The sequence below is a fragment of the Garra rufa genome, chromosome 15, assembly GCF_049309525.1.
Source record: "Garra rufa chromosome 15, GarRuf1.0, whole genome shotgun sequence".
Lineage (NCBI taxonomy): Eukaryota > Metazoa > Chordata > Actinopteri > Cypriniformes > Cyprinidae > Garra > Garra rufa.
The window spans coordinates 38,935,117-38,953,566 of record NC_133375.1 but is presented as its reverse complement, the minus strand read 5'-3'; the positions used below and the strand labels follow the sequence as shown (position 1 = coordinate 38,953,566).

The 18,450-nt window shown below is 36.3% G+C and overlaps 1 protein-coding gene across 1 annotated transcript in view; it reads left to right on the top strand.

Moving 5' to 3' along the window:
- The first annotated feature begins 111 nt into the window (after window positions 1–111).
- Window positions 112–18,450, top strand: part of LOC141287757 (dihydropyrimidinase-related protein 2-like) — a 55,270-nt gene continuing 36,931 nt past the window's right edge. The window contains exon 1 of the mRNA XM_073819889.1: window positions 112–437. Coding sequence (XP_073675990.1) covers window positions 396–437 — 42 coding nt within the window. The 5' untranslated portion in view covers window positions 112–395. The remainder of the gene's footprint in view (window positions 438–18,450) is intronic.

The window sequence follows — 18,450 nt, the reverse complement described above, 5'->3', positions numbered from 1 at the left end:
TACATAGATAACACAAACCTATAAAAATATAATTGTTTCCCTAACATCTAATAAATCTCGTCCTGCACGTATGAAGGTGTGTGTGCGTGTGCGCGCGCGTTTGTGTGGATCAGGGTGGGGTGTTGCGCATGCACGGTGGCTTTGGCCGTGTAAATCTCCATCAGTGTCTGTCTGGAGCGTCCTGCCGCTGCGCCGGAACAAGAGAGAAGAGCCCGTCACCTGAAACACACGGGGAAACTTTCATCATTCACCTTCAGAATCTCCTCAGGATTGTCTGGAAACCTTCCTCCATCGCGTCCGGGTTGTTTTGTGCCGACGGCGGCGGGTGTCATTGAGCTGCGGGGCGTCGCTTCTCCAAACGCGCATCGGGAACCATTACAGCCATCAGCGCAGAGATGTCCGGATACCAGGGCAAGAAGAACATCCCTCGCATCACTGTGAGTACAAATCAAGATGGAAAAACGCGCGCTAAGAATATGAGGGGATGAAATGGAAGTTCATTCATATAATGGCATTTCAACGCTGAAATTATCAGCTCGGTTTTGTGGTTTTATAGTGGTCCAGTTATGTCAACACCATTCCATCAGATGTTGGATTACTGTCACCTCTGGTTTCTATGTATGATGTGCTCAGGCCCACTTTCAGATGTGTTTCTTTCTGGGTCACCCATTGGAGCTCTATAGGTGACACTGGATTCATTTGTTAGCTTGTGGAAAGCCACCAAGGCCTCATTTAAACATAATATAATGCATAATTGTTGGCCTTAACCTTAACCTGCCACAGTACTACTTTAAGTACAAAATTATAATTTATTGCATTCAATTCTAATGCATCTTTGTCACTGGTGGTTTGCATGTACATGCATTTTCTATCATTTAAAAACAGCTGTATCAAAAGCTGTTAAACATGCATGCACTGTTTTACACAGTGCAATGCATCTTTGCATTGCAATTCCTTGGAAATTCTTGTGAATTATGGTTTTGCATGCATTGGAAACACACACTGTAAGTGTGTTTCATTTTCGGGTAACAGAAATCTATTAAACATGCATGCACTATTTTAAATTTCTAGGATAAACTTAAATAAAATAAACAATTCTTAGGCATTCTTATCTGATCTCCAGTGAATATGAAGCAATGCATCTTTGCAATTCCTTGGAAATCCTTCTGAATTATGGTTTTGCATGCACTGGAAACACACACTGTAACTGTGTTTCATTTTCGGTTAACAGAAATCTGTTAAACATGCATGCATTTTTTTAAGATTCTTGGTATATACCATAATGCATAGTCTTAAACAGAAAAATCATATCTATTTTTGCAAGATATATTACCTCTAGTGATTTCGAGCTAGTCTTAGAAGATATGTATCTGATGTCCAAATGAATAAGAAGCAATGCATCATTGCAGTTCTTTCGAAATCTTTTCAAAATTCTGACCCTGGACCACAAAACCAGTCACAAGGGTCAATTTTTTTGAAATTGAGATTTGTACATCATCTGAAAGCTGAATAAATAAGCTTTTCAGTGATGTTTGGTTTGTTAGGATAAGACAATATTTGCAAATCTGGAATCTGAGGGTTCCTAAAAAATCTAAATATTAAGAAAATCGCCTTTAAAGTTGTCGAAATGACATTCTTAACGCATATTACTAATCAAAAAATAAGTTTTGATATATTTACAGTTCGAAATGTACAAAATATATTTATGGAACATGATCTTTACTTAATATCCTAGTGATTTATGGCAAAAAAAGAAAAATATTTGACCCATTCAGTGTATTGTTGGTTATTGTTACAAATATGTGCATGCTACTTAACGATTATGGTTTTGCATGCACTGAAAACAGTATCATCAAAATGTAATTTTAATAAAAAGCATGCATGCATCCTTAAATAATATTGCATTGAATCAAACCAAATATTATGCTCTATTCCACCCGAACCTGTTTCAGATTTAGCAGCAGAAATGTTTTTTACAACTTATATCTTTAATGAATGATGATTGTGCATGCAAAGACAATATTCACCTTCAAAAGTGCATTTCATTAATGTAAAAAGCAGCTCCAGTTTAGCTGCCAGTACAATGGCCTCCGCACCCACCCCCACTGTGAGCCGGAGCTGCTTTGATAGCCATGCTAAATGCAGAGAACCCTCTCCAGAGGAAATGAATGAAAATCCTCTTTCGAAAAGTAGGTCAGTGAATGTAAAGTGTGTGTCATGGTATGTGGTGATACATGCCTGGAAAACGTCTTCAGTCCACCGGTGACATTTATAGTCCAAAGACAGCGTACGCTGCATCGATATTCTCTAGGATTGTTTTAAAGGTGGTGCTGATCGGTTAGCGGAGGCCTGTAGGAACGGGCAGATCTGGGACAGGAGGGAGAACGATGAAAACTCTGCCTTTGCCGTTAGATCTTGCCTTTAGCTCTGGGACGTCAGCTAAGCTTCAGCCATCTTAAGGGATGGTGATAAGACTGCCAGTGGGTGGCAAACACCGATACTGTAGTGCACACTCAAAGACTTAAAGGAATAGTTCACGTCATTTCATTGTTCTTAACCAGCATGCAGTTAAAAATATAAGGACCTTTCTTAGTAACATTGTTTGTGGAGCTTCAACATAAACAGAAAGTACCATAATATATCATATAACTAACCCATAAGACTTATATGAGGAAAAGACCCAAATGTAAACTGTTCAAAATCTTATTTGTATGGTGGCGTTTTAGTGCCACATTAAAAAATAAATCTACAATTACGAGATACAGTCGTAATATTATGAGAATAAAGTTGAAACATTTTGAGAATAAAGTCAAAATGTTTCGAGAATACAGTCAAATGTGTTAAGAATAAAGTCAAAATATTGTGAGAATAAAGTTGAAATATTACGAGAATAAAGTCAAAATGTTTCAAGAATAAAGTCGAAATGTGTCAAGAATAAAGTCTTAATATTTTGAGAATAAAGTTGAAATGTTTTGAGAATAAAGTCGAAATATTGTGAGAATAAAGTAGAAATGTTTCAAGAAAAATGTTGAAATATGTTGAGATTAAAGTCGTAATATTTTGAGAATAAAGTCGAAATATTGTGAGAATAAAGTAGAAATGTTTCAAGAATAATGTCGAAATATGTTGAGATAAAAGTCGTAATATTGTGAGAATAAAGTCGAAATGTGCTGAGAATAAAGTCGAAATATTGTGAGAATAAAGTAGAAATGTTTCAAGAAAAATGTTGAAATATGTTGAGATTAAAGTCATAATATTTTGAGAATAAAGTCGAAATATTGTGAGAATGGAAGTCGAAATGTGTTGAGATTAAAGTCGAAATGTTTCGAGAATACAGTCAAATGTGTTAAGAATAAAGTCAAAATATTGTGAGAATAAAGTTAAATTGTTTTGAGAATAAAGTCGAAATGTTTCGAGAATACAGTCAAATGTGTTAAGAATAAAGTCAAAATATTGTGAGAATAAAGTCGAAATATTACGAGAATAAAGTCAAAATGTTTCAAGAATAAAGTCGAAATATTATGAGAATAAAGTCAAAATGTTTCAAGAATAAAGTCGAAATATTATGAGAATAAAGTCAAAATGTTTCAAGAATAAAGTCGAAATGTGTCGAGAATAAAGTCTTAATATTTTGAGAATAAAGTTGAAATGTTTTGAGAATAAAGTCGAAATATTGTGAGAATAAAGTAGAAATGTTTCAAGAATAATGTCGAAATATGTTGAGACAAAAGTCGTAATATTGTGAGAATAAAGTCGAAATATTGTGAGAATAAAGTAGAAATGTTTCAAGAATAATGTTGAAATATGTTGAGATTAAAGTCGTAATATTTTGAGAATAAAGTCGAAATATTTTGAGAATGGAAGTCGAAATGTGTTGAGATTAAAGTTGAAATGTTTCGGGAATAAAGTCGAAATACTAGCCTGGAAAAAATCCATTGCAGATGGAGCAATGAAAAGGGCCTAACTCGAGGGGCGGCACCAAGCATGCATTTAAAACTCTCACTGCACGCATTTGGATAACGCCACGACCGATCACAAGCAGAACTGATAGATAAAACTCTTGCCGTATCCAGTCGGCAAAACAGCAAAAACGTCCTTCTTGCAAAGGAACGATTCAAGTCCGGTTTTCTGTTCCTCTTTTATATGAAAAGCCAAGTCTAACTCGTTCATTGTAGCGGCCAAAGCCGTTTCAAACAACTGGTGTTCATCTGTAGCCATCTTTCAATGTTTACTAAATGACTCCGGACGTCGCAGCGCTGTCGTCATCAGCTTAGCTCGCCTCTGGCCCGCCTACATCAGATACACCGATTTGATTGGTTCCCAGAACTGCTTACGGAATACAGTAACCTGCATCATTGCTCGATGCCAGAGTGTCTTGCAGAGACAATTCAAATTGTGCTCTCGCGAGACCTCTGGATTTCCAGGGTATCGAAATACAGTATTGTGAGAATGAAGTCGAAATGTGTCGAGTTTAAAAACGAAATATTTTGAGAATAAAGTTGAAATGTGTTGAGAATAAAGTCAAAATGTAATCTGTCACGCCACATTAGAGAGCATAAAAAACATTATTGTAAAAGACTTATTGTTTGTATTTCACTATAAACTGACAGATTTTGAAAGCTGAGACTTTGGAATATTTCCTGGTGCTCCCAATCATGTGAGAATATACTCTTAATATATTAATAATTTAATCTTGTATTTGCTATGAATTAATTCTCGTAATTTTGACTTTATTGTCTAAATATTTTACTTTATTCTTGAAACATTTCAACTTATTCTTAAAACACTTTGACAACATTCTCGTAAATTTGACTTTGTTTTCGAAACATTTCAACTTTTTTCTCATAATTCTGACTTTATTGTCAAAATATCTGGACTTTAATCTCGTAATTTTGACTTCATTCTTGAAATATATTGACTTTATTCTCATAATATTTCAACTTTATTCTCAACACCTTTCGACTTTATTCTCACAATATTACGACTTTATTCTTGTAATCTTAGATTTTTTTTTAACATGGCACTAAAATGCTGTTGTATATTTGCATTCATGTTTGGAAATTGTCAAAAGCGAATGTGGCATAATTTACTCACTCACTCCCATCATCCAAGAGGTTCATGTCTTTCTTTCTTCTAGCTCTGCACGAAGATGCATGACTTTACATATTACTTAATCATATTGAAAGAGTCATGCACGGTTACTTCTTTGTCTGTGTACTTTGGTTAAAAAAGGTAGGGTAGAGAGAAAAATCTAATTTTTTCCTCCAACATGTGGTTCAAAAGTATATAAATTTGTATTTTATTAAAAAATGACTAATCGTTTTGCTAGATAAGACCCTTATTCTTCGGCTGGGATCGTGTAGAGCCCTTTGAAGCTGCATTGAAAATTTTTGTCATGTTGATCATTTAGAGGCCTTAGAAATTTATGTATGAAATATGATACAGTTGGCTTTATAGGGTTAAGTGGAAATGGGATTTCCTTTTTAATATCTGAGCATTAGTCTGTCTCTTTCTTTCTCACTCTAGTATTGTCTGACAGTGTCACGATGCCACCCCTCGTGACAGACATGACCTGAGCACTCGATCCTTTCTCTCTCAAACACACACATGCACCCCCATGGCCCACTTTCTAGCCATGTTTTCCGCTGCAATCACAATCCCGCAGCCCAGACAATGTTCTGCTTCGCCTGACTTCATCGTCCGCAGCGTATTGAACGGCTGAGAGGTTTGCCGGTTTTTTACTGTTAACTCAGGCTCTCATTGATTTGATAAAAGTGCAGCTGTTCGTTCCCTTTGACCCCTGTGTGAATTAGTGATGGCAGTGAAACTCACCTTAAAAAACTGAGATGTGTGTCAGTAAACCATCACGATCAATGCTGTGAAACATTTATTGCTCTCTCATGGCTCAGAACTTCTCAGAAGTTTTCATTTATGTAATTACAGTATTTTTGTCTTGCTTTGCAGTACATATACCTAAATATTCTTAAATCGAAATGCATTTATTTGTGACCTGGACCACAAAACCAGTCAAAAGGGTCAGTTTTTTGAAAGTGAGATTTACACATCATCTGAAAGCTGAATAAATAAGCTTTCCATTGAGATACAACTATTTGAAAATCTGGAATCTGAGGGTGCAAAAAAATCTAAATATTGAGTAAATCACCTTTCTTAGCAATGCATATCACTAATCAAAAATTAAGTTTTGATATATTTATGGTAGGAAATTTACAAAATATCTTGGAACATGATCTTTACTTAATATCCTAGTAAAATCGATAATTTTGACACATACAGTGTATTTTTGGCTATTGCTACAAATACACCCGTGCTGCTTAAGACTGGGTTTGTGGTCTAGGGTCACACTTGAGAAGCAAAAAGCAACTAAAGATATCAAGTTATGTTTTCTGAACAAAATATTCAAAATTAAATTTGCTTAAAAAATATCAAATATCTGTCAGTAAGGTAATAAAAATAAACGTAATTCAAATGGAAAACAACGCTGACAGATATTTGAAATTTGTATTATTTTTTCAGCAAACAAGACAAGCCATAATGATTCTTAAATAAATTTATTTTGATTTATGAATGTTTAGTTATTTGTACTGAAAAACAACACAAAAAATAGCACAAAAAAAGAATAAAATTAATAGAAAATAGTACATTGTTGGCATGCAGTAAGTTGGAAATTTGAATCTTTTGGATCATTTGGTCCAAGAATTTGATGAAGCATGTTTGCATTTATATTGAGATCTTTGATCTTTAAATGCAGACCTCTTGTTAAATCTAAGCAAAGTCTGGGATTTTAAGGAGATCTCTGAAAACCCAAGAACGAATGTGAGATTTTCTCAGAAACAGGAAACGTAAAGGGATAGTTCACCCAAAAATGAAAAATTTGTCATTGATTACTCACATGTCGTTCCAAACCTGTAAGACCTTCATTCATCTACACAAATGAAGATATTTTTGATGAAATCTGAGAGCTTTCTGACCCTGCATAGCCGTTCAAGGCCCAGAAAGGTAGTAAGGACATCAGTGGTTTCAGCCGTAATTTTACAAAGCTACAAGAATACAAGAATATTTTGTGCACAAAGAAAACAGAAATAAGAACTTTATTCAACATTTTTTTTCTCTAGTAGTTGCATTGCTGTCTATGCAAGGTCAAAAAGCTCTCAGATTCTATAAAAAAATACCTTAATTTGTGTTCTGAAGATGAACCAAGGTCTTACGGGTTTGGAACGACATGAGAGTGAGTAATTAAAGGATAACTGTTGTCCAAAATGCAACCTGGGCTGTTTTTTTTACTGTAAACGAGACAAACTTATATCTAAAAGCATAATTACGACAAACGAGCCGTTTTTGACATTGACCGTGATTTCGTTTTGTGGTCAGTGGCCGGTGAATGGTAGAAATGAAGCTAGCGCAAGTTCTGGCAGGAAGACTCAATCGTTCGCGTCACTAATTACCTCCTCATCTTCCAATAATATCATTACTGTAGCTTTAAAGGGTAGCGCTTACCATGTCTGAGTTCGCAGATGCTGTCGCTCCAGCACCTCCATCCTCCCCACCTCCACCAAGATGGAATCTCTCCTCCAACTCCTCTATTCCACCAAGCTGGGTCATCCCTCTATTTACCACATCCATCAATCAGGCTATCCCCTCCTTCGCGAAGACTTCAGATTGTCTTCCTCAATCCCCACCATCACCAGTTGGCCCCTTTCCTGACTCCGCGGGGGGTTAGCAGCGCCCCCGCCTTCGTCTTCAGGCGGGACTCACTGTTTCCGTACCCTCGGAATGCGAGTTACGAACGGGGCCTACGCCAAAGAACCGGATTGCTTGCTGAGCTTCTACATAAATGTAATCGGTATAGTATAAATTCTCCCGAGTCTTTCTGGTAGAACTAGGGGCATAGTTTTGAGCGCATTAAAATCCATATTTTTACAACACTAAGAAGGCTCGACACACCATGAAACTTTGCTCGAAGTATCGCCTGGGTCTCTACACATGAACTCCAGCATTGAGAACATTGTTTGTGTACACAGAGTTTACTAAAAAGAACGTTTTTGAACAACTCACTTTCACTGTTTGAGTCTCCGCTCGCACCCGTCTTGCCAGTCAAGAGGTATCGATCTCCGAATGTGAGATTCTTATATATTAATGTTTCTTATATGAGGCTCTTTTTACAACTAGAAGGTTAATATTGTTTTTCACTTGCGACAAAACAACGAATTAGCCGTGCATTTATATGGAAATATGCTTTAGGAGCTATCCATCTTTACTCTCCTCAGTATTACGTCGCATTCGGAGATCGACACATCTTGACTGGCAAGACTCAAACAGTGAAAGTGAGTTGTTCAAAAACGTTCTTTTTAGTAAACTCTGTGTACACGAACAATGTTCTCAATGTGTCGAGCCTTCTTAGTGTTGTAAAAATATGGATTTTGATGCGCTCAAAACTATGCCCCTAGTACTCCCATTCACCGGCCACTGACCACAAAACTAAATCACGGTCAATCTCAAAAACGGCTCGTTTGTCGTAATTATGCTTTTAGATATAAGTTTGTCTCGTTTACAGTAAAAAAAACACCCCAGGTTGCATTTTGGCAACAGTTATCCTTTAATGACAGAATTTTTATTTTTGGGTGAACTATGCCTTTTAACAATTTGCTGTCTATTCAAACATGAGAAATAGAAATCTCCTTTATTGTAAATGACTAAAATGATCTGCTACTTCATCACATGTAAGCATAGCAATGCTGTTAGTGTGTGCTTCAAAAGTGTGGTTAGAAAAATCACTGAAGGAAATTGCAGAATAATAGCATGTAATGATATGTCTTCCTGAGAACTATTTCGGTGCCAATAGACTTTGTTTTGACACCTAATGTGGTTTTGATTGTTGGCAGGTGTCGACAAACTGCTCGCTGTAATTTGACATCCATTTTGTTAAAGCTGCACCGTTCATACAGCCTCAGTTGTCACGATGAAGATAATCTTTCATCTTCGACAGCACATTGACCCTGTAGATTACGCTGATTGCTAGTTCAGAACTCAAAAATGTTATTTTGATTTGAAGCTGAACTCACGATTAACCCTCTGGCGCAAAAAGACTCACCATTTCCAGCTAGTGCAGAGCAGTTGAGCTCATGTTTGGGAATACAGCAAGCTCAGATGTTTTAAAGGTGACATATGATGGAAATCTGACTTTTCCATGTTGAAGTGCTATAATGGGGTCCCAAGTGCATCTACCAACCCAGAAAACGTGAACTCTGTACTTTTTTTGGTAAGCTTTTCTCTGCAAGCTTGTGAAAAAATGAGTTGCTCAGATTTTGCTCTCCTCTAACATAGAAAGTGGATCTTATTATAATATTACCTCCGCTTAATCTGCTATAGTTGATTACTATAGAAAAAATATTTCAACTGTTTCGTAGTCTGAGTAATACAATGAGTAATACAATTTTGTGTTAAAGCACTTGGGTTTTTCTTCCATGCAAAACATGTGGATTGTTGCTTTTTTAAAGTTATCTAAATCATTATTTTGGTGGAACTCCTCTTTCAGATGGGTTTCAGCATACAGTTGAGGTCAAAAGTTTAAATCCCATTTTTATAATGTGCAAAATGTTAATTATTTGACCAAAATAAGAGGGATCATACAAAATGCATGTTATTGTTATTGTTATTACATGTTATTGTTTCCACCCACAGTGTCGTCATTTTGATTTCGCAAGTGACAATGGTGTACCAGTTCTAACGCCATGGACTTTGTAAGAAACAAATCCATAATTAAGACATTTTTTTTATTTAAATCAGTGGTTCCCAACCTTTTTTTACTCCGGGCCCCCTCTTTCTCTGGTCAATTTTGCAGGCCCCCTATCCTGACATGTCCTCTTATACTGTACTTCTGCTGTAAAAAGTAAAAATTTGTTTTGCCTTATTATTCTTCCACTGCATGTTTAAAAAACATGGGTGCGCCGGTCCAAAACTCTATTTCAAAATAGAGCCCTACAATCTGGCAAACAAACAGAGGTTTACTTTAAAATTATATTCAGTTAAAAAGTTTTAATAATAGTAGTATTTTTTTCTACGATTAAGTGGTTAATTGATCTGAATTAATCTTGTTTTTCATATAAATTGTTTTATGTAAATTATTTAAAATAGGAATATATAAACACCTACATTATACTGTACAAAAGATTAATATAGTTCTGTTACATGTTAAACTGTACTTTTATTTTTAAAAGGTTGCCGTTAAGTTTCTGTGTGCATACAGTTTGATATGATGCTAGTTTTCTCAAATGAAACCGTAAAATTGACAAGAAGTGACACTCACAGCAGCTTTGGAGATTGAGTTTATCTGTTCATGTGAGATACAAAGGCCAAACATTACTGGGAGCGTCACTTCAGTGAGCAACGCGTCTCCGCAATGCATACATAGAGGCAAACGGGATTCATATTGAGAATGCCTTTTTGCGTTTCAGTTTTCACAGACACTAGTCCATATCACAATTCGAATTAAGAGACAGACCAACTTTTGATTTATTCTTCCAAAAAAATCGACGAATTCCGTGGCATTCCGCGCTATAGTAAATTCCGTTTTTATGAATGAAGTCTGCGATCCAGTCCGTGTTTTCCCGGAGGAGACATTGTAAACGTGCGACCGTTTAGAGACAGAAATGACATGCCGTCATCATGTAAATAAGATAACATAAGGCTATTTAGTTTGTTTAATAAAAGAACAAGGTATAGACCTGTTCTAGGGATGGCGAAAACTAAAAAAATTCTTGACCGACCACCGAGCCTCATTAGCCGGTTGAAACCGGTTAACCGATTAGTTTAAAATATGGTACGCTATTTGAAATAACAGCCATTTCGAGCCGCGCCTGCAATTTCGCAACTCTGTCGCATCTCTCTGCCGCTCTGCCTCCCGCACACACACACACACACACACACACTGCCACTCACGTCACTTTTTTAAAAATCCCCTAGTATATTATTTTTGTTGAAATTAAACAAACGAGTAAATTACTATTTAAAAAATTGGTTGTTAGTAGGACTGGACCAGAATATTCAAATCGAATATTCGTTCGGTGGGTTGGCATTCGATTTTAAATTTTGAGATTCAATATTCGTTTTTTTTTTTTCCATACACCTTGCATCCCCCGCAAAACGGTTCTCATTTGCGCTTAAATATGAATGAAGAAGATCAGACTGCTGCGCCACTAACACAGAAACAGCAAAAAAAAAAAAAAGAGAGAGAGAGAGAGAAATTGAGTAATATTTGAGAGACACTATAAAGTACAGTCGGGCCCACTTAAATGGTTTAAGCAAAACTAGGGCTGTGACTGTCATAATGACAACTGCGCCTCTGCTTTAAATGCACGCTAAAGTTGACCGCAAAGCCCCAGCAAAAATAATTACCATGAATGTGTCGGGGAAAAAGTAGGGAGATATTTGAATTATTTATTAAAAAACTAGTATTTGACACAAAGATGAAGTTGACGATCCTGATGCCATTTGCTCATTGACGCGGCTTTAATACCTAAATGCATATGCATTAGGCCTATAGCTATTGGAAGAGTTTTGTTTTCGATTTGAATTATTTAAATTATTTTTTTTACAGTTTCGGATGATATATTAGTCTTACCTTTATGAGCAAAAATGAAGTTTCACATAGCGCTGGCTGGCGCTTCCATGTTCTGCAAAGCGTGCTTATATCTATGGGTTTTAATTGAAATCGTGATGACTTGGTCGTTACTTTAAAAAACAAAAACTTAAATTTAACAAATAAAAAGTGTTCCAAATATATGTCTAAATTAACTTTATAACCTAAATAAACGAAAATAAATGTAATCACTTTGCTATTAAAAACAGCAGCTGTGCAGTGGGGAAGAGAAAGAGAAAACAGACCGGTTCCAGTCGGTCTCGAGACAGTAAATCTGATGAGCTGTCGGAGAAGGTCCGGGCGAGGTTTTAGTAATGTTTGCAACGAATGTTTCTTAAATAGCCGATTTAACATTCTTATTTAGGCTAGATTCATATTTAAATGTATTATTTATTTGATTTATTTTAGCGTTTTGTAGGCTGATTGTTCACTGACTGAAGTGCTCAAATAAACACGCACGTTTGTTAATAATGTTTGGGCCTCATTTATTTTGGGTTTCAACATAATATACATAAGCTGTGTATTTTATATAGGCTTATATACACAAACGTTATATATAATGTATATATATATTTATTTATAAATAATTTAGATATGAATAATTTATTTATATATAAACACCGCACCATTTTTTTTCGTTCTTCTTTTATTTAAATAGCCTACCCTTCACGGTGCCAGTAATTACTGTGCTAATTTCTGATTTGGGAGTGATTTGTTTGTTAAAATTTTTTAGGCTACCTTATTAAAAGTATTGCACTTAACAGACCTGTGTGTTTTGTATCACTAGCGCGGTGTCCGTTCATGAAGCGTATATAAGCTCTGCCTGCGTGAGGCGCGTCGCATCCAGCAATGTTCTATTACAATTTATTAATTCTGAACGTGTGGTGTGTCCATATTGCACCAAAATGCAACACTGCACTCCCTCGGGTCCACAGCAAAAATCGTTTGGATGAACTGTTCTCGACATAATAAAAATGCAAACAGAAAGACATACAGAGATTCCTGCCTTTAGAGAAGAATATGTTCAGCCCCTCCCACCGAAGCTTCGAAGCTCAAAAAAATGGTATTCGGACCAGCCCTAGTTGTTAGACCGTTGTGTTCTTTTGTGTTGATATGCAGATGTTTGGATAGGCCTATTGGCCCATGTGCGCCGTTGCGCGCAAAGTTTGTATATTTTAAACACTTCCGAGGATAGTGGGGGTCACGAGTCACTGGCACGGTTATTTTGGGGGTCGTGAGCTGAAAAGTTGGGGAATCCCTGGCCTAATAGACTGCAACATGATAAAACCAATGGATAAAACAGGCACCTTCAGAATGCGTAAAAGACGCACCGGCACTTTTTTTTTTAACCGACTACTGACAACTTTGACCAGTTAACGTTGATACGGTCAACCACCGGTCAAACGGTCATCGGTTAACATCCCTAACCTGTTCTATAGGAAAGATAACCTTAAAGGGATAGTTCACCCAAAAATGAAAATTTAATGTTTATCTGCTTACCCCCAGGGCTTCCAAGATGTAGGTGACTTTGTTTCCTCAGAAAAACACAAACAAAGATTTTTAACGAAAACCGGTGCAGTCTGCCAGCCTTATCATGGACGTGGATGGGCACCAAACCTTTAAGAGTAAACAAAAATATGCACAGACAAATCCAAATTACACTCTGCGACTCGTGACGATACATTGATGTCCTAAGACACGAAATGATCGGTTTTTGCGAGAAACTGAACAGTATTTATATCATTTTTTACCTTTGATACACAGCTACGTCCATCTGTCATTCTATTGTGATCTGGCGCTATATCGAAAATAAAATGAACTTGACGTTCAAGGGGGCGGGGGGAGGGGGGTGCCGTTGTAATGGTAGGGGAAACACTGCTATATGTGCAGCGGTTGGAAGTTTTGAGCCGCCACTCAGTCTGTTTTTAACAGTGCATCGAGTCCGAAGCAATCAATCACAGAACACGAGAGCGGCTGTGCTTTGATCGTTCTTTATTTAGATGTAATATAATTAAATTAAACAATTATAGGATAATATTTAAACTAATTTTAAGATATCTCGCGGCCCCCCTGGAGGATCACTGAGGCCCCCTGGTGGGGCGCGGCCCACAGGTTGGGAACCACTGATTTAAACCATCGCTTTTGACTAAAAGTCCATACTTTCCCACTTCCTTCAGTGGGAAAGTCCATCGCCTGGTGTCCTCTCACATAAAAATCCACCAACATATTTGTTAAGAACTGTTTTGGACTTTTGTTTTTTGACTTTTTCACTGGAGAAACCAATATTATAGAATATGGACTTAGCTAGAAGCAATGGTTTAAAGTCAACGTCATAATGATGGATTTATTTCTTTCAAACACACAGCTTTTAACTTCACAAGATGTTAACTGATGGACTAAAGTGGTGTGGATTACTTGTGGATTATTGCAATGTTTTTATTAGCTGTTTGGACTCTCATTCTGATGGCACCCATTCACATGCATTGGTGCGCAAGTGATATAATGCGTCATTTCTCTAAATCTAATGAAGAAACAAATTAATCTACATCTCGGATGGCCTGAGGGTGAGGACATTTTCAGCGAATTGTAATTTTTGGGACAGTTAAATTATAAATTGGACACTTAAGTTTTCAAACACAATGACTATGTGTATTAAGTATAATTCTTATTATTCAAAATACTGTATATCACTTCAGCCACACGAGTATGAAATACACTTAATAAAACACTATAAATTCTAGGTGGATTTGCAGTTCAAGCTCAAAATAAACATAAATGTGGACAGAGAACATGAAATTGGTGAACTAGCTTTGACCTGATTAAATCATTTGTCTGTGGACATTTGTGTAGCATGACTAAGAGATCTGTACTATGTCTATTTTTTTTTTAAAGCCGCAGCAAAGTAAACGCAGGATGGACTAATTCCTGCAAAATACTCTATGAAATCATGTGAATGCATGTGCATTTTTGTATTTTTTGTGTTTGGATTGCATTTTTTACATGCATTTACATGCACGCATTTCACGTGAAGATGTGAAACACAAGCCTGGTCAGCAACAGAAATACTGCTAGATGTGACTATACCTTCAAGAATCTGAGCATGTTTGACCCACTTACTGGACCACAGACCTCTTAGCTCTCATTGCACATTACTTTTGGAAAAGCACGCAGGGTGGAAGTGCACTTTTGTCCAAGGGCCATTAGGACTGTCAATTGGAGTAGCCTGAGTTAGTGTGTATGTCTTTAGGATAAAAGTATGCACCAGATTCGCTGTAAGTGGGTCACAGGGGTTTGTTCTGGTATGGATGGACTCTCTGGAGAACATCATTAGCAGCCCCACACTCTGGTGAAGTGCACACTACATGTGCAGCTGAGGAAAAGTCAATTATTACGTACTGCATTTGTCTCTTTAATCCAAACAGAGCAGAGCTAAGCACTCTTAGCTGTCGGAAATACGTTTCACCATAACAAACGTTTAGTTAGTACAAACACTGTAACGCTTGATCTAGAGGAGGGACCTTTTGCCATTACGTAATTAAGTCCATTCACAGGCTTTACAATGGATTAAAGGAATATTCTGGGTTCAATACGAGTTCAGCAGTGTTTGTTGTGTAATTTTGATTACTATAGAAAAAATTTGGCAGTCTGAGTAATACAATGAGAGTAAGCGGTGCCAGCATCTTGAGGATTTATATATTTAGATACTTACTGTATGAAGCTCATATTTTGTGTTCAAGCGCTTACAGTTATTCTTCCATGCAAAACGACTGGATTGTTGCATTTTTTATTATTTAAATCATTATTTTGGTGGGACTGTTCTTTCAGATGGGTGTCAGCATACAGTTGAGGTCAAACGTTTAAATCCAACTTTTAGAATCTGCAAAATGTTAATTATTTTACCAAAATAAGAGGCATCATACAAAATTGTTATTTAGTGTTATTGTTTATTTTGTACTGACCTGAATAAGATATTTCACAGAAAAGACGTTTACGTGTAGTCCACAAGTGAAAATAATGATTTAAATTTACACTTGATTCTTAATACTGTTGTGAATGATCCACAGCTGTGTGTTTTTTTTTTTTTAGTAATAGTTGTTCATGACTCCCTTATTTGTCCTGAACAGTTAAACCTTCTTGGCTTTTTCAGCATTTTTGTGTATTTGAACCCTTTCCAACAATGACTATATGATTTTGAGATCCATCTTTTCACACTGAGGAAAGCATTAACTTTTGAACAGAATAAAGATGTGTACATTTTTCTATTTTGCCTAAATTTCATGTTTTTTTTTTTTCTTTTAGTACTGCACTTCAGAAGCTACTAAAGATACTAACAAGTTTCTCAGAAGACAAAATTAGTCAAATTTACCCTGATAGTCAAAAGTTCAAAAGTTTTCACCCCCGGGTTTTAAATCATCGTGTTTCCTTCTGAAGAGTGTTTAAACCTTATGTAATCGTTGCATATGAGTCCCTCAGTTGTCTTCAGTGTGAAAAGATGAAAAGACTGTATCTCAAAATCATACGGTCATTGTTGAAAAGGGTGCAAATACACAAAAATGCTGGAAAACCAAAGAATTTGTGGGACCTGAAGGATCTGTTCATGACACCCCTTTTTATAAATTCAACTATATGTAAACATCTTTTAATGTGAAATACCTTATTTAGGTCAGTACCAAATAAAAAATAACATGCATTTTGCATGATCCCTCTTATTTTGGTAAAATAATTAACATTTTACAGATTCTGCAAGGTGTGTGTAAACTTTCGACCTTAAAATTGTGCCACAAATATGGTCAGTAGACCTTAAATAGTTACCATTTGTGTGGTTGAAAGTTGACAGTATAGAATCAACCAAGTGATATACTTAACTAAATATCTGCCTGTACCTAAATGATCTACTTTGCTAATTAAAAGCAAATAACTTATTTCACCTTGACATAGCTTTGATTCTTTATAGGAAAGCTGCCGTCAGAGTTCACCATCAGCCATGTGTGATATGTTATATTTTGGACTCAAAATATGCTTATTGATGCTTATCCAGATCAGATTTGGGGGCATAATTAGCATCCAGGACGGTAACTATCTATTTTATAAGATTTGAGATGTCGCCTACAGTACCTTCCTTAATCCTCTAATTGGTCCGTATGCCTGAATATGCATTAAGACATTAAAGAACTGCTGCATAAGCCAAAAGCTCAGCGGTAAAGCAGATGTACAGGTCTGTTTTAATGAGCCTTTGGGCCGTAATGCCGGCATCCAGAATGAGCCAGCGTTTGTCTGGACTCAGCGTTAGTCATGGATTTGTGTAGAGGAGTGAACAACCGACAACAATACAGAGCACATGTCCGTCACGGCTGAATAAAAAGAGTTTATCTTGATCTCTGACATCGATCTCAAGCTCGGTCTAAACATCACAAATAACCCACGTGATCGCTCGAGCTCCAGAGCTGCAGTCTTTCCACTGTGACTAACACAGCTAAGATGGTTTGGATGTTTGCGAGATGTTTTTCCGCTAACAGTATGAGCGAGCGCTGGCTGTGATGATGATGAATGTTGTCTGGAGCTACTGTGTGTTTCATAGTAAGGCAGAGAACAGAAAGGCTTTGTTTTGGAGATGAATGAGGCCTGATTTCCATTTGGATGTTTACTGTTTCTTTTCCAAGCCGTATATAGTCCTTTAGGTCCTTTAAAATCCTTCAGATCCCACAAATTCTTTGTTTTTTTAGCATTTTTGTGTATTTGAACCCTTTCCAACAATGACTGTATGATTTGAGATCCATCTTTTCACACTGAGGACAACTGAGGGACTCATATGCAACTATTACAGAAGGTTGAAACACTCACTGATGCTTCAGAAGGAAAAACCATGCATTAAGAACTTTAGGAATTTGAAGGTTTGGGTAAATGTAACTTATTTTGTCGTCTGGAAAACATGTAAGTATCTTCTGTAGTTTCTGAAGAGCAGTACTAAAAAAAAAAAAAAAAAAAAGATATTTAGGCAAATTAAGAAAAATGTACACATCTTCATTCTGTTCAAAAGTTTTCACCATTACATGTCTGTAAATTCAACTATTATTTTCTCTTGTGGACTATATGTTATTTTTTATATTTTCATTGAAATTTTAGTTACTTTTTTGTAATTTTGTTGTATTAATAAATAAAATTATTAGTTTGTTATTATTTAATAATTTTAGTTTTTAGTTTATTCTAGTTAAACTATATGTGACCCTGGACCACAAAACCAGTCATAAGGTTAAATTTTACAAAACTGAGATGTATACATCATATGAAAGTTCAATAATTAAGCTTTCTATTGATGTATGGTTTGTTAGGATAGGACAATATTTGGCCGAGATACATCTATTTGAAAATCTGGAATCTGAGGGTGCAAAAAAATCAAAATACTGAGAAAATCACCTTTAATGTTGTCCAAATTAAGTTCTTAACAATGCATATAACTAATCAAAAATTACATTTTGATATATTTACAGTAGGTATTTTACAAAAATTCTTCATGGAACATGATTTTTACTAGCCTGGCTATCACCAGACCACGTTATGACTTCGTCATGATTCGTGGTCTGGGAACCACATGTTCATTTTCTCGTATTTGAGGCGTGGTTTACGAATGCCCAGAGCCGTTTATTGGGCGATACGAATGTCTATCAAATGCGCTGTGCGTAGCTCATAGCCAATCGTTTCAATTATACCGGATGACGTATGTAGAGCGAACGCCAAAAGTTGCTCTTTTTTCAAAATAAACTTGCGTTCTAATGTCATTTGTCGCGTCGGGTCGC